Source organism: Staurois parvus, unplaced genomic scaffold (genome assembly GCF_062004578.1).
Source record: "Staurois parvus isolate SC_StPar_1 unplaced genomic scaffold, SC_StPar_1.0 ptg001051l, whole genome shotgun sequence".
In the NCBI taxonomy this organism is placed as follows: Eukaryota; Metazoa; Chordata; class Amphibia; order Anura; family Ranidae; genus Staurois; species Staurois parvus.
This window is the reverse complement of record NW_028318847.1, coordinates 2,414,744-2,432,041: the sequence shown is the minus strand read 5'-3', so window position 1 is coordinate 2,432,041 and position 17,298 is coordinate 2,414,744. Positions and strand designations below refer to the sequence as shown.

At 44.5% G+C, this 17,298-nt stretch overlaps 1 protein-coding gene across 2 annotated transcripts in view; it reads right to left on the bottom strand.

The window, feature by feature from the left end:
• Nucleotides 1-17,298, bottom strand: part of LOC149440824 (uncharacterized) — a 115,084-nt gene that overhangs the window by 4,289 nt on the left and 93,497 nt on the right. Inside the window, exons 1-4 of one of the 2 annotated variants that reach the window (XM_089658044.1) lie at nucleotides 4,100-4,139; nucleotides 2,840-2,919; nucleotides 1,698-1,718; nucleotides 444-503 (exon numbers count right to left, since the gene is read on the bottom strand). In XM_089658044.1, coding sequence (XP_089514170.1) covers nucleotides 444-503; nucleotides 1,698-1,718; nucleotides 2,840-2,879 — 121 coding nt within the window. In that variant the 5' untranslated portion in view covers nucleotides 2,880-2,919; nucleotides 4,100-4,139. Of the gene's footprint in view, nucleotides 1-443; nucleotides 504-1,697; nucleotides 1,719-2,839; nucleotides 2,920-4,099; nucleotides 4,140-17,298 lie in introns of those variants that run through there. The other variant, XM_089658045.1, reaches the window with a different exon arrangement.

The following is a 17,298-nucleotide window of genomic DNA, read 5'->3' as shown; positions in this document are numbered from 1 at the left end:
TGCAGATAGTTTGCAACTTCTGTGCACTGTCCACTTTAGCATGAGCTGACCCCGCTCTGTCATTTTACGTAGCCTACCACTTTGTGGCTGAGTTTCTGTTGTTCCCAGTTGCTTCCATTTTGTTATAATCCCACTAACAGTTGACCGTAGAATATTTAGTAGCAAGGAAATTTCACGGATGGACTTATTGCACAGGTGACAACCTATCATGATACCACGCTTGAATCCACTGAGCTCCTGAGAATGACCTATTCTTTCACAAATGTTTGTAGAAGCAGTCTGCATGCCTAGGTGCTTGATTTTATATACCTGTGGTCATTGAGGTGTTTGGAAAACCTGAATCCAATGATTTGGAGGGGTGTCCCAATACATTTGGCAATATAGTGTATGTACATATCAGACAACAGATTAAAAAAACAATTAAACTGTGTTTTTGCTCTTACCTACTACAATGAATGCCACTCCTATTGCAGTCCATATTAAAAAGAATGCAATCTGAAGCACTAGAATAAAAAGATAAAATTTTCAAATATTTTCAGCCCGCAGAATTAAATGTACATCATTTACAATAAATTTAATGATATTGTATACTTGTTCTTAAAAGATTAAAAAACATTTTGTAAAACATTAAACTTTCTCTGTTTGTGTTTTTAACCATTTGAAACATGAACATGGTATATTAAGACAAGGAAATCTGTGTTGTGAAAGTGACAGTGTAGACACTGCTAACTTGCTTTTGAAAATACTAGTTTTCTGGCTGATCCAATTGCTTTATTGCCCAGTAAGAAGTATGCATATCAAGTTTTCCCCTTCCTGACTTCACCAACTGCATGCTTCTTTTTGGTATATGACTCAGAGAGGTTGATTTACTAAAACTGGAGAGTGCAAAATCTGGTGTAGCTCTGCATAGAAACCAATCAGCTGCCAGGTTTTATTGCTAAAGCTTAACTGAACAAACTGAAGTTAGAAGATGATTGGCTACCATGCGCAACTGCACCTGATTTTGCACTCTTTAGTTTCAGTAAATCAACCCCACAAGGGGTTGTAGGTATCAGCAAGACACAAGGGAAAAGGGAAAGTATGTCACTCTTAGGAACACTTATCTTACCATGGCTACTAAAAACTACAACACCATGGCGACCTTTGTATGGTACACTTTGTTTAGCTCAGATAAATCTGTCCCTACCATGAAAGGACTGCTTGGTTGTAGTCACCGCTAGCTGTTCAGAAGGTCATCAGCATTGGCAGGTCAAGCCCGATATGTATGCATCATACATGGGCAGCTTGGAAAAAAGTGAACCTTGATTCTCTTTTTGTTTTGTTTTGGTTTTTTTTGCCTAAAACATTTTTGTCAATTATCTGGAAAGATTATTTTTACATGTAAATGACAGATGTTGACTCAAATTTATTTTATAGGAAACTATAAAAATGAAATTTAATTTGAGTTTTTTTTAGAGATTACATGTTTCTAAACAAATATTTTATATGAATTTTAATTATTTGGTACAATGTGTATTTTCGAAATAAACATTTATTATAGTCTGGATCTGCAACAATCAGTTTGAAAAGCATGCTGGACTTTTAATAACAAAGCCCAGCCCTGCCTGTATGCTTGTTGACCATCTGTGTGAACAGCCTAATAAAGGATCCATCATCTCTGCTGATAGAGAGTAAATGAAATTGTTATTCATACTTACACATTTTCCAGTTACAGCAGCCTGCAATGTGAAAAAAAGCAATATTACAATGATACCATGGAGTAGATGCCACAAACAGTTAAAAAGGTGTTACAGCAAAATATATAAAAAGGTCATAGGGTATGTGAACATAGTCATATTGTCACAAATAGTATGTTTATTAGGTTTGCCAATTTTTTACATAAGGGACCTTATACATAATTCCTTTACAAGGAAGAAAAAACCTAAAAAAAAAAACAAATGCAGCCACCACATTTAAAGATTGCTAAGCTGCAAAATATTAAATATTAGTTTTGAGGTTTACTACCACTTTAAGTGACAAAGCGTAATGCATGTATTGCAAGAAACATTCTAAAATATTTGGTGTACCAAACTTAATACACCGCTCAGAAACAAAATCAAGTATTACCAAGTATGCCACCAGATACCAGACCGATAACTTGATCACATACATACAGTAGGTCAACAGCTAACTCTTTTAAAATTATCTGTTCTGACCTATTTCTGTATACTTATTCCTGGCCATCATTATTTTATCTAACCACACCTAAGCAGATATTGCCCATTTGGCCAAAGTCAAGAGAGATGCTCATAGTAAGATAATGTCAGGAATGACAGGCTTGAAATTCCTGTTTGTACACGTCTGTTGTCCTCATTTTAACCACAGTTGCAGAACAATTGAATGCAGTAAACTACATAGCTAGAAGCAGACATCAGATAATTTCAGTGTTATCCAAACTATGTTGAGCAGATCGACTTTCCTGCAAATTACTTTGCTCTGAAATTATAGATTTTGCTACAAAATTGCCAAACTTCCATCAAAATTTTCTTGGAAAAAAATACATGGCTTTGTTTTCTAACAAAGCCATCATTCACCAGGTCCATGCTCACATGGTGGTCAATGGCTTGTTTATTTTATCAACCAATTACATCTCTAGAAATTTACTGAAGACCAAATTGGCTACTGACTGGTTGGCTTGAGGCTACTATATGATTGCACTTTGATATTAAAAAAAATTAAAACTTTTCAGCAACAATTAATTAGTTAAAAAAATAAGCCACTAACAAGCATAACAAAAAAGCACATTAGTTCTCTGAGTTTCAAGTTTTACTTCCAGATGATGTTAGAATTAAATACTTACTGCTGCTTAGTTTACTTTGTGCAATACCATCTCCTGCCATGATGCCTGCTGTATTGTACTGGTCTCTTTTTTTTCTTTTTCTAAAGGAAAATGTATATAATATTAGTTTACAATTATTTAAGACCAATTAGCTATATGTTAGCTATGTTTAATTTTCTTTTTCTTTCCAGTAGAAGGGAATACAGTCGGAAACATATACACCATAATGCAGAATTGTAATTTTTCATTTTCTAGATGGGCTTAACCACAAATAAGCAGATTCCAAAGACAAAAGCCTTCCAAACTCCATCTCATAACATTTGTTTTTTCCTTACAGTTGTATAAAAATTGCTTTAAAGTAACATATTTCTCATACAAGCTGAATGTAAATCTGTCTATGTTCTGTTGGGGAGATTTACCTTTACTTCTTGTCTCAGAGACAATTTAGGAAGCAAAAATGTGTCACTTCAGAAGCAAGCTGATAAAGAAAGTCATCACAAGAACAGGTTTCTTCCATTGAAGATTTACCCTCACCTCCTGTTTTTGTGTCAGCTCAAACATTTTGGCTTTCCTATCACTTACGTATCAGATACAATGATCACCAAGGCCAGTAGAGACACAGACATAAATAAAATCCACACGGAGGTTATATATATATATATATATATATATATATATATATATATATATATATAAAAGAAAGCTTTGCTTTGTTTACTAAGTATCCTGTGCTTCTAAGACCATAGCAATCACACAGCTTACTATGGCTGTAGGTATCTGAAATATCACTACGATTGTGATATAAATATGATATACATGTTAATCAAAGTTCTACTAATATCATACGGGACTTAAACACTGTAGCGCCAACAAATACAAAGTAAAACTTTTTTAAAATGGTGTGCTAAAAAAAAAAAAAATTTCTGGCCACTTTCAAAATTCAACTTAAAAAAATAAGTATTTAAAAATATGACTGAAATAAAACTAGAGAGAGGTTGTCAGGGATCAAAAATCCTCTACGTGGCTTTAATCCACAGCTGTGATGATGCCACAGGAAAAATTTAAACATAAAACATTGCCACCTACAGTAGACTAGTGTGCAGTCCAAAAAAATAAGACACAAACTAAGCCAATGCCACCTAGAGAATTGAAATACTTTACCCAGAATAAAATCCAGAAGCTCACCACTAAGCGTAGACAATGTAACCCACAGTAGTATCCAAGTAACTGTATAAAACTACCTTAAGTTGTCCTTGTTGAACACATATAAAAATGCAGTACCTTAATGATGATGTTCTAACTCCAAGTGCCAAGAGTTGGAAATGATTACAGTTTTAAAAGGAGTTCTATTTATATAAATCCGTCAATTATCACTCCTCTCATTTACAATGATGTGTTCATTCTTTTGGCATGCCAACAATCAGCAATTAATTCATTCACACAATTCCTGGTCACCTCATTCTTGTCTAAATAATCCAATGAATTCCATATGCCAGCTACAACAAATCCTGATGTAAAGAGTCACCTTTAATACCTAACAAACACATGGACAAGAACAGAATTATAATGTGTAGTTGTCCGTGGGACATGTGACATGTAGATTTAAAAGAGATTGACCAGTATTTCATTCTTAGAATGAATCATTCATCATTACTACTGCCCTATACAACCTGTAAAAGACAAGGCATACCTACAGCCAGAGCAGACAGGAATGCTTCACTTTGATCTAAAGCAGGATCATCGACACCAATTTAAAAAAAATGGTAGATGTTCTAGCCCTCCACTTCAATCACTTCATTTTGGTGAAACAGTAGCCATGGGACAAAAAGGAAGCAGAATTGTCTCCAATGGAGCCACAGATAGCAGTAGACTCGCAAAAAAGAGGGTCTAAACCTTCTGCAATAAGAAGAACGTTTGCCAAAGTATAACAAGATAAAAATTAATTATTTTTATTTATTAATTGAAAAACAAAATATCAAAACCAGCTTTTGTTGCAGTATTCACCTTCAATTTAGAGATTCCATCCACAGTTCTTTTTTCCAGTTCCCCAGCCTTTGATTGGACAGTGAAAGGAGAACAGCACAGTTATAAGCTCATCTATCTGTCACTCTGCTAGCTCCTTGTATCAGCATGCATTTTGTCAGCACATGAACTGACTGACACCTTGTGCTACTTCTCCCCCTCCTAATCTGAGCTCTACTATGTAGAGACTGCAAGAGGCTGATATCAGGTCATATTCAGGTACTGACGCTGCTTGTATATAAAAAAAACATTTATTGATGACGGAATGATTTTAGAACTGCATTTAATGTTGCCATGATATCTGCCTTGAGTTCCACTTTACATAAAAAACAGCATTTTGGCTGAACATTCACTTTATTCTCTGTTTTGCTGTGAAGTCTGCAGTGAACAAATTATCTTTACAAATTACATAGCACCACTGGATTGGCGTAAGGCTAATGTGGTGCCTGTATTTGAAAAAGGGATCAAAGTCTTTACCAAGTAATTACAGACCTGTTAGTTCAACTTCTATGTTTGGGAAGATACTGGAGAATTTAAGAAAAGACCACATAGATGAGTTCTTGTTAGAAAAAAAATGTAAGCAACAGACAGCATGGATTCATGAAAGACAGAAGTTGTCAAACAAATCTGATTTTCTTTTTATGAGGAGGTAAGCAAAACCTTTGACAAAGACAGTGGCTGTGGACATGGTATACTTGGATTTTTTAAAAGTGTTTGACACAGTTCTCCACACACTGCTAATGTGTAAGGTAGTCTAGAGGCTTGGAGAAATCAGTTTGCAAATTGATAGAAAACTGGCTAAAAGACCGTATTAGAGAGTAGTGGTTAATGATTCACACTCTGTATGGTCTGAGCCAGTGGTCTCCCAACTGCGGACTGGGGACCAGATGTAGCCCTTTGCTTGCTTTTATCTGGCCCTTGGGGCATTATTCCCTCCACTGTCAGCAACAGTGGGGCATAGTACCTGCCACTGACAATGGGGCACTAGTCTTCTCACTGACATTAAAGATGGGACAGCATGCCTCCTATAGATACCAGTGATGCGGCACTATTCCTCCCATTGAAACCAAAAATGGGGTGCTATTCCTCCCACTGACACCAATGATGGGGCACTATTTCTCCACTGCCACCAATGATGAGGCACTATTTCTTCCACTGACACTAATGATGGGGCCCTATTCCTCTCACTTTTACCAATGGTGGGGCACTAGTCCTCCCATTGATACCATTGATTGGGCACTATTCCTGCCACTGACACCAATGATAGGGCACTATTCCTTCCACTGACACCAGTGATGGGACACCATTTGTCCCACTGACACCAATGATGGGGCACTATTCCTCCCATTAATAAAAACAATGGAGCACTCTTTCTCCCCCTAAGACCAAAGATGGGGAATTGTTTATTCCCATTGTTGTTGAGACATTTTCTGCTCCCACTGACCACTTTACGGCCCCCCTAAAGTTTTAAGTATAGTAAACTGACCATTTGTTTATAAAGATTGAAGATCTCTGGTCTAAGGTTATTAGTGATGTACCCCAAGGTTCAGTGTTGGGACCCTTGCTATTTAATTCATTTATAAATGATATAGGATCTGGGATTAAAAGCACCATTTCTGTCTTTGTAGATGACACCAAGATATGCAGTAGAATAACAGCCTTACAGGATGTCTCCAACTTACAAGTAAATCTTGATGTTCTGTTTAATTGGGCAACTATGTGCCAAATGAGGTTTAATGTTGATAAATGTAAAGTTTTGCACTTGGGGGCTAAAAACACACATGAGTCCCAACTGGCATGAAGGGGACTGACTGCACAGGGATGCATGGAACACCTGTGCATCCTCATGCGGGCAAACATGTCCCTCGCACAGGTCCTAACAGCCTATTGTTGCTGAGTTTAAAAGCAGGAGAGTGGAAAGAGCAATGGGGACACTTTTCAATAGCTGTCCCTGGAATTGTCCTAGGCGTGTTACTGTACAAATGTCTGTTTCATGTAATGTCATTGTATTTCCCTAATAATGGTATAATACTGCTATGGCAATGGTAAATACTTTCCTGTTATAGTGCAAATACCTTTTCTCATCAGATGTTAGAGCAGTCATATGACTTCTATCAGTGTCCAGCAGAGTACTGGTTAAAGCTTGAAGGAGGAGTTTTCATTCTCCCCTATGACCCTCTGTCTGGACAGTGCTGATTGGTCCTGTGCTGATCACATGCACCCTCCCAAAAAAAAAACCTCTCTAGCAATACACACCAAACGGAGCATGTGCAGAGTGACTCCAAGCCTCTGTTCTATCAGAAGATATATTAGGGACAGTAGAATAGGGGGATGATCAGAGAAGACAGGATCAAACATCCATTTTACACAATGCGGGGGATCAACCCCTTAGGTTCCACGGTGAGTATAACAAGCATGCTTTACTGCATATACAGACTTATTTTACTCTGGTGGGTTTAGTGATACTTTAATGTCCTTGGCAATGTGTGTCCCCTCCTTTGTCATTGGCAATATGTGTTCCTGGTACTGTGTATCCCTTCCAATGACTCTGGAAATGTGTGTTCCTGGTGATATAATGTATGTCATTAGTAATGCCCTGGTATTGTGTACCACTGTAAATATATGACCCCTCTGATGTCATTGGCAATATACTATATCTCCCTGGAAATTTGTAACAATATGTTCCTAGTGAAAGCTAATGGCCTTTTATTGTCTAGGAGCAAGAAAAGATGGAAATACTTAATAAAACACTGCCAGTCTCTCAAAAAATTGCTCTATAATGACATAGGGGGTCGAAGGAAGTAGACAGGGAGCATGGAGAGAGACACAGGCATTCAGCACCACTGGAAGCAACAAATGCTGAAGAGACTGCAGCAGTGGAGTGGAGAAAAGGTAGGAGAAATGGACTATATATATTATAAACAATTTTCTTTTTTTGAAAAAGGATTTTACCTTATGTCCTCCTTAATCGCATGTCAGGAAAGTAGTGTACAGAGTTCAGGGGTCTTGAATATTGTAACACAGTGGATGGATCTTCCATTTCCCTTTCAAAGTATTGCTGTTCAGTAGCAGTAAAAAGAATACCACCCCCAAAATCATTGGTGGTTACTGGCAACAAACGCCCTCCCCGTCTCCAAATTTTTACAGAGATCCACACCCCATACAATTGCCTGACATTGCCATATTTAGTCAAAACTATGTACACAACAAGTATATTTCCCAAAGTATTGCCTGCCTTTACACGCACATGAACTTTGATGGCATCCCAGTCTTAGTCCGTAGGGTTTAATACTGAGTTGGCCCACCCTTTGCAGCTGTAATAGCTTCAACTGTTCTGGGAAGGCTGCCCACAATGTTTAGGAGTGTGTCTATGGGAATGCTTGATCATTTTTGAGGTCAGGCACTGATGTCGGATGAGAAGGCCTGGCTCGCAGTATCCGCTCTAATTCATCCCAAAGGTGTTCTATCGGGTTCAGGTCAGGACTCCATGCAGACCAATCAAGTTTCTCGACCCCAAACTCGCTCATCTATGTCTTTATCAACCTTGCTTTGTTCACTGGTGCACAGTCATGTTGGAACGGGAAAGGTCCATCTCCAAACTGTTCCCACAAAGTTGGGAGCATGAAATTGTCCAAAATGTCTTTATATGCTGACAACTTAAGAGTTTCCTTCACTGGAACTAAGGGGCTAAGCCCAACCCCTATAAAACAACCTCAAACCATAATCCCCCCTCCACCAAACTTTACAGTGGGCACAATTCAGTCAGGCAAATACCGTTCTCCTGGCAACCACCAAACCCAGACACGTCCATCGGAATACCAGACAGAGAAGCATGATTCATCACCCCAGAGAGGGAGAATGTCAACAGCACACCGAAGATCACCAATATGGGTTTTAAAAGTTTTGATGAATGATCACATAGTTACAGCAAGGCAACGTTTCGGAGTCTAGCAGGATCCCTTCATCTCCCACTTCTACACACAGCCATTTTTAATGCAGGAACGTGTTGAATTGTACACTTGCATTCATCACTCCAGAGAACATGTCTCCACTGCTCTAGAGTCCAGTGGTGGCATTCTTTACACCACAGCATCGGACACTTTGCATTGCACTTGGTGACATAAGGCTTGGATGGCTCGGCCGTGGAAACCCTTTCCATGAAGCTGTCTATGCACTGCTGTTGTACTAATCTGAAGGCCACTTGAAGTTTAGAGGTCTTTAGTAGAGATGAGCGAATCGAACTTGGCGAAGTGGAATTCGTTTCGAATATTAGGAAAATTTCGATTCGCGACGAATCCGAAGATTAGCAGACTTCGGATGCGCGAATCGAAATTTTTCCAAAAATGGCGGCGACATGTGCGGCGACGGAGCGGGGATCTCTGGGAAGGCGCGCAGACAAGGCGCGCTGACCCATAATGCATTCATTCATGACATGTGATCGCATTAGCCAATCAGCAGCCAGCCAGCCAGCACTGTGTAATGGTCGAGCTATAAATTGCGGCCATTTTAGAATTCTCCATTTGCCTCCAGTCATTCAAGAGAGGCAGACCTGGCTGTATTGAGGGAGAGAGTTAGGGACACAGAAACATTACTTACGGCCAGAGAAACGTTACTTAGGGAAACAGAAACGTTACTTAGGGCCACAGAATCGTTACTTAGGGACACAGAAACGTTACTTAGGGCCACAGAAACGTTACTTAGGGCCACAGAAACGTTACTTAGGGCCACAGAAACGTTACTTAGGGCCACAGAATCGTTACTTAGGGCCACAGAAACGTTACTTAGGGCCACAGAATCGTTACTTAGGCCCACAGAAACGTTACTTAGGGCCACAGAATCGTTACTTAGGGCAACAGAAACGTTACATAGGGCCACAGAATCGTTACTTAGGGCCACAGAAACGTTACTTAGGGCCACAGAATCGTTACTTAGGGACACAGAACCGTTACTTAGGGCCACAGAAACGTTACTTAGGGACACAGAATTGTTACTCAGGGACAGACACAGAATTGTTACTGAGGGACACAGAATTGTTACTGAGGGACACAGAATTGTTACTCAGGGACAGACACAGAATTGTTACTCAGGGACAGACACAGAATTGTTACTGAGGGACACAGAATTGTTACTGAGGGACACAGAATTGTTACTCAGGGACAGACACAGAATTGTTACTCAGGGACAGACACAGAATTGTTACTCAGGGACAGACACAGAATTGTTACTCAGGGACAGACACAGAATTGTTACTCAGGGACAGACACAGAATTGTTACTCAGGGACAGACACAGAATTGTTACTGAGGGACACAGAATTGTTACTCAGGGACAGACACAGAATTGTTACTCAGGGACAGACACAGAATTGTTACTCAGGCACAGACACAGAATTGTTACTCAGGGACAGACACAGAATTGTTACTGAAGGACACAGAATTGTTACTGAGGGACACAGAATTGTTACTGAGGGACACAGAATTGTTACTCAGGGACACAGAATTGTTACTCAGGGACACAGAATTGTTACTCAGGGACAGACACAGAATTGTTACTGAGGGACACAGAATTGTTACTGAGGGACACAGAATTGTTACTCAAGGACAGACACAGAATTGTTACTCAGGGACAGACACAGAATTGTTACTGAGGGACACAGAATTGTTACTGAGGGACACAGAATTGTTACTGAGGGACACAGAATTGTTACTCAGGGACACAGAATTGTTACTCAGGGACAGACACAGAATTGTTACTGAGGGACACAGAATTGTTACTGAGGGACACAGAATTGTTACTCAGGGACAGACACAGAATTGTTACTGAGGGACACAGAATTGTTACTCAGGGACACAGAATTGTTACTGAGGGACACAGAATTGTTACTCAGGGACACAGAATTGTTACTCAGGGACAGACACAGAATTGTTACTGAGGGACACAGAATTGTTACTGAGGGACACAGAATTGTTACTCAGGGACAGACACAGAATTGTTACTGAGGGACACAGAATTGTTACTGAGGGACACAGAATTGTTACTCAGGGACACAGAATTAATACTCAGGTACAGACACAGAATTGTTACTGAGGGACACAGAATTGTTACTCAGGGACAGACACAGAATTGTTACTGAGGGACACAGAATTCTTACTCAGGGACACAGAATTGTTACTGAGGGACACAGAATTGTTACTCAGGGACACAGAATTGTTACTCGGGGACAGACACAGAATTGTTACTGAGGGACACAGAATTGTTACTCAGGGACACAGAATTGTTACTCAGGGACACAGAATTGTTACTCGGGGACAGACACAGAATTGTTACTGAGGGACACAGAATTGTTACTGAGGGACACAGAATTGTTACTCAGGGACAGACACAGAATTGTTACTGAGGGACACAGAATTGTTACTGAGGGACACAGAATTGTTACTGAGGGACACAGAATTGTTACTCAGGGACAGACACAGAATTGTTACTCAGGGACAGACACAGAATTGTTACTGAGGGACACAGAATTGTTACTGAGGGACACAGAATTGTTACTCAGGGACAGACACAGAATTGTTACTGAGGGACACAGAATTGTTACTGAGGGACACAGAATTGTTACTCAGGGACACAGAATTGTTACTCAGGGACACAGAATTGTTACTCAGGGACAGACACAGAATTGTTACTGAGGGACACAGAATTGTTACTGAGGGACACAGAATTGTTACTCAGGGACAGACACAGAATTGTTACTGAGGGACACAGAATTGTTACTGAGGGACACAGAATTGTTACTCAGGGACACAGAATTGTTACTCAGGGACAGACACAGAATTGTTACTGAGGGACACAGAATTGTTACTGAGGGACACAGAATTGTTACTGAGGGACACAGAATTGTTACTGAGGGACACAGAATTGTTACTCAGGGACAGACACAGAATTGTTACTGAGGGACACAGAATTGTTACTGAGGGACACAGAATTGTTACTGAGGGACACAGAATTGTTACTCAGGGACAGACACAGAATTGTTACTCAGGGACAGACACAGAATTGTTACTGAGGGACACAGAATTGTTACTGAGGGACACAGAATTGTTACTCAGGGACACAGAATTGTTACTCAGGGACACAGAATTGTTACTCAGGGACAGACACAGAATTGTTACTGAGGGACACAGAATTGTTACTGAGGGACACAGAATTGTTACTCAGGGACAGACACAGAATTGTTACTGAGGGACACAGAATTGTTACTCAGGGACACAGAATTGTTACTCAGGGACACAGAATTGTTACTCAGGGACAGACACAGAATTGTTACTGAGGGACACAGAATTGTTACTGAGGGACAAAGAATTGTTACTGAGGGACACAGAATTGTTACTCAGGGACACAGAATTGTTACTCAGGGACAGATACAGAATTGTTACTCAGGGACACAGAATTGTTACTGAGGGACACAGAATTGTTACCCAGGGACAGACACAGAATTGTTACTCAGGGACAGACACAGAATTGTTACTGAGGGACACAGAATTGTTACTGAGGGACACAGAATTGTTACTGAGGGACACAGAATTGTTACTCAGGGACAGACACAGAATTGTTACTCAGGGACACAGAACTGTTACTCAGGGACACAGAATCGTTGAATTAAAGAGTATGTCAGACAACATGCAGAGGAGTGGCAGAGGAGGCAATGTTTTAGGAGCGAGCAGACGTGGCAGCAGAGGAAGGGGTCGAGGCAGCACTAGTCGCAGCCAGAGGCCAGTGCTCCCGGTGTCATCCAGCGGTCGTGTCTCCACCGACAACCCTGCCGTCATCGATTGGTTGGCTCGGTCGTCTTCCTCTTCCCAGGTCACCTCTGACACCTACAGCCAACGGTCGGTGGGTACGTCAGACACAACCGTTAGTTGGCATGGCCCGGGAGCAAGCCCACTGAAATCACGTGTCCTCGACCTGCCCCTGTCCTTTGGTGTTCCCTTACCAAGCGAAGTATCGCATGCTGTGGGCTCAGCCCCACTGTACAGTGAGGAAGAGCTAACAGAGGGCGGTCAGGAACGGGGGGAGACATCCGCCTCTTCAGCAGCCAGGTGAAGAAGTAGTGGCGAGGAGAGTGGCTCGGTAGCCGGTCTAGAGACAGGTCTGTCTCCTGACCCACACGCAGCCGAGGGGGCTAGTAGTGAGGCGGAGACCCTAATTGATGATGATGAGGCTGATCGCACTTGGCAGCCTCGTCGTCATCAGGCTATTGCTTCCGCATCATCAGGAGAAGAGGGTGCCAGCTTGGCAGCGAGCAAAACAGTCGGTGGGTTGCCCAGGAGCCAGCAGGGTCGCAGCAGTGTCAGTGGAGGCAAACGGCCACGGAGTAGAGCACCAGCTCCACTGCAGCCTACCACCACGGCCAGTAGTGGTGCCGGTGTGCACGGAGGAAGTAGCAGTCAGCCAGTGAGGAGTATCGGGGGCAAAGTTTCCTACTCGGCGGTGTGGCAATTTTTCGTCAAGCCGCCCGAGGAAGTAAACGTAGCCGTATGTCGACTATGTGGCCAGAAAGTCAAGCGTGGCCAGGGGGCCCATGTTGGGACTACAGCGTTGCGTTAGCATATGCAGCGTCGCCATTTGGTGGCCTGGGAAAACCGTGATAAAGATACGGCGGTTCTGCCTGCCCCAGCCCCCGCTCCATCACCCGCTCCGTTACTTGCTCCGTCACCCGACGTCAATCGCCCTCTATCAGCCAGTCAAGGCTCCAACACCTCTGCTGAGGGGAGTTGTCGCTCGTTGGCATCTTCCGCTCGTTCAGATGCTCCTTCTCCTGCTACTCCTCTTCACGGATTCCGTCAGCAGTCTTTCTTGGAATCCGTTTCCAAGAGACAACAGTTTGCGAGCACGCACCCGACGGTGCAAAAGCTGAACGTCCTCCTGTCCAAGTTGCTGGTGCTGCAGTCCCTCCCTTTCCAAGTGGTGGACTCAGCACCTTTCCGAGAAATGATGGCTTGTGCCGCGCCGCGGTGGAGAGTGCCAAGCCGTCATTTCTTCGCCAAAAAGGCAGTGCCAGCCCTGCATTCACATATAGAAGAGATGGTGGGCCAGTCTTTGAGCATGTCGGTCTCTGCCAAAGTGCACGGCAGCGCCGACGTGTGGAGCTGTAACTATGGTCAGGGACAGTACATGTCATTTACGGCCCACTGGGTGAACGTGGTGCCGTCACAGCCGCACCAGCAACTTGGACAGGTCACGCCGCTTTTGCCTCCACGTTTGCACGTCCTTGGTCCACAAAAAATGTCCGCCTCTACCACCTCTTCTTCCGCTGTGTCCTCAGCCGCCACCCCCGTGCCAAGTCCCATTACCCGACCGGCATATCACATGTGCAGGGCGCAACGGTGTCACGCTGTGCTGCACCTGGTATGCCTTGGCGAACGTAGTCACACAGGGGAGGAACTTCTGAGTGTAATGAACAGAGAAATCGACAGATGGCTGTCTCCACGCAAACTGAAAATCGGAACCATGTTGACCGACAACGGAAAGAACATGGTGTCTGCTCTGCGTCAAGGAAGGTTGTGCCATGCGCCATGCATGGCTCACGTGTTCAATCTGGTTGTCAAGCGGTTCCTAAAATCCACCATCCCACTGCAAGACATCCTTAAAATGTCACGTAAACTTTGCATGCATTTCAGCCATTCCTACACCGCAAAGCACACCCTCCTTGAGCTGCAGCGGCAGAACGGAATTCCACAGCATCGCCTGATCTGCGACGTTGCAACAAGGTGGAATTCAACCCTACACATGTTAGACCGCCTTTACGAACAGCGAAAGGCCATCACCGATTTCCTGATGTTACAAGCGGATAAAGGTACTCCCCTGTGTAACTTCGATGTCAGCCATTGGCAGCTCATGCGTGACACCTGCTGCTTGCTCAGGCCCTTTGAGGAGGCCACGCTATTCGTGAGTCGGCAGGACTATGGGATGAACGACGTCATTCCTCTGTTGCATGTCCTGGAACAAATGCTGTTAACAATGGCTGGTCAGGGTGCGGTAGACGTGGTGCACAGATCTCAACGCCACATGACCCCTGTGGGGGCAGGACAGGAAGAAGAGGAGGAGGTAGAGGAGGACATTTGTGCTCAGGAATTATTGAGTGAAATGGGTGGTTTTTCCACTCAGCGGACAGGAGTGGAGGAGCAGGAGCATCTGGTAGAGGAGGAGGAGGAGGAGACAGAGGACCCAGATGCACCGTGGCAGTATGCTGTGGAGATGGAGGCAGGGAGTCCCTCGCATTCCTTGGCACAAATGGCCCATAGCATGCTCGGTTGCTTGCGTAGCGACAGCCGAATAATAACCATCAGACAGAGGGATGACTTTTGGCTGTCCACCTTGTTGGACCCTCGCTACCATTCAAAAATGGTGGCCTTTTTCACACCTGCTGAGAGGGAGGCCAAAATAACTTACTATAAAAACCACCTATGTAGTCAGTTGGTCTCTGCCTTTCTGCGCCAACGTTCATCCTCAGACACTGTGGGCCCTGTGCGCTCGCGTTCCGCTGCCATGGCAGCAGGGGAGGGGTGGGGTGGTAGGAGCAGTGGCAGCTCCACCAGCAGCGGCTGCCTCAGTCTGCAGTCGATGATGAGTAGCTTTCTTCACCAGCGCAGTGAGGAAACTACTAACCAGCCGCAGCAGCAGCAGCAGCAGCAGCAGCATCAGGTGGACCTGGAGCAGGACCTCAAACAACAGGCTTGGGCCTACTTGGACAGCACCCTGCCAACCGAGGTAGACAATCCCCTTGACTACTGGGCAACGAAACTTGAGCTTTGGCCCCAAGTAGCTGAATTTGCCCTTGAAAGGCTGTCATGCCCGGCCAGTAGCGTGGCATCGGAGCGCGTGTTTAGTGCGGCAGGAGGTATTGTAACTCCGCGGAGGACACGACTGTCCACCCAAAGTGTGGAGAGACTCACGTTTGTGAAAATGAATCAGGCGTGGATTAGTCTGGATTTCAAACCACCAGTTCCTGACACAACTGACTAAATCCGCCATGAATCATGCCCCAAACATGTGCCATTTTCAGGTCTCCTCACACTGCTGGTGTGTTCCATTTTTTGTCATAGGGTGCTGGCAGATTACGGGCCTCCCATTGCTGATGCCAGGCCCGTAATCTGCCATGGGCCCCCGTACCGCCTCCTCATGCTGCTGCCAGGTCCAGAGTCTCTCATGGGTCCCTGTACGGCCTCCCATTGCTGCTGTCTCCATCGCCACACTCTGCCATGTGCCTTTTTCAGGTCTCCTCACACTGCTGGTCTGTTCCATTTTTTGTCATAGGGTGCTGGCAGATTACGGGCCTCCCATTGCTGCTGCCAGGCCTTTAATCTGCCATGGGCCCCTGTACCGCCTCTTCATGCTGCTGCCAGGTCCAGAGTGTCTCATGGGTCCCTGTACGGCCTCCCATTGCTGCTGTCTCCATCGCCACACTCTGCCATGTGCCACTCTCAGGTCTCCTAACACTGCTGGTGTGTTCCATTTTGTCATAGGGTGCTGGCAGATTACGGGCCTCCCATTGCTGCTGCCAGGCCCGTAATCTGCCATGGGCCCCTGTACCGCCTCCTCATGCTGCTGCCAGGTCCAGAGTCTCTCATGGGTCCCTGTACGGCCTCCCATTGCTGCTGTCTCCATCGCCACACTCTGCCATGTGCCACTTTCAGGTCTCCTCACACTGCTGCTGTGTTCCATTTTGTCATAGGGTGCTGGCAGATTACGGGCCTCCCATTGCTGCTGCCAGGCCCGTAATCTGCCATGGGCCCCTGTACCGCCTCTTCATGCTACTGCCAGGTCCAGAGTCTCTCATGGGTCCCTGTACGGCCTCCCATTGCTGCTGTCTCCATCGCCACACTCTGCCATGTGCCACTTTCAGGTCTCCTCACACTGCTGCTGTGTTCCATTTTGTCATAGGGTGCTGGCAGATTACGGGCCTCCCATTGCTGCTGCCAGGCCCGTAATCTGCCATGGGCCCCTGTACCGCCTCTTCATGCTACTGCCAGGTCCAGAGTCTCTCATGGGTCCCTGTACGGCCTCCCATTGCTGCTGTCTCCATCGCCACACTCTGCCATGTGCCACTTTCAGGTCTCCTCACACTGCTGGTGTGTTCCATTTTTTGTCATAGGGTGCTGGCAGATTACGGGCCTCCCATTGCTGCTGCCAGGCCCGTAATCTGCCATGGGCCCCTGTACCGCCTCCTCATGCTGCTGCCAGGTCCACAGTGTCTCATGGGTTCCTGTACGGCCTCCCATTGCTGCTGTCTCCATCGCCACACTCTGCCATGTGCCACTTTCAGGTCTCCTCACACTGCTGGTGTGTTCCATTTTTTGTCATAGGGTGCTGGCAGATTACGGGCCTCCCATTGCTGCTGCCAGGCCCGTAATCTGCCATGGGCCCCTGTACCGCCTCTTCATGCTGCTGCCAGGTCCAGAG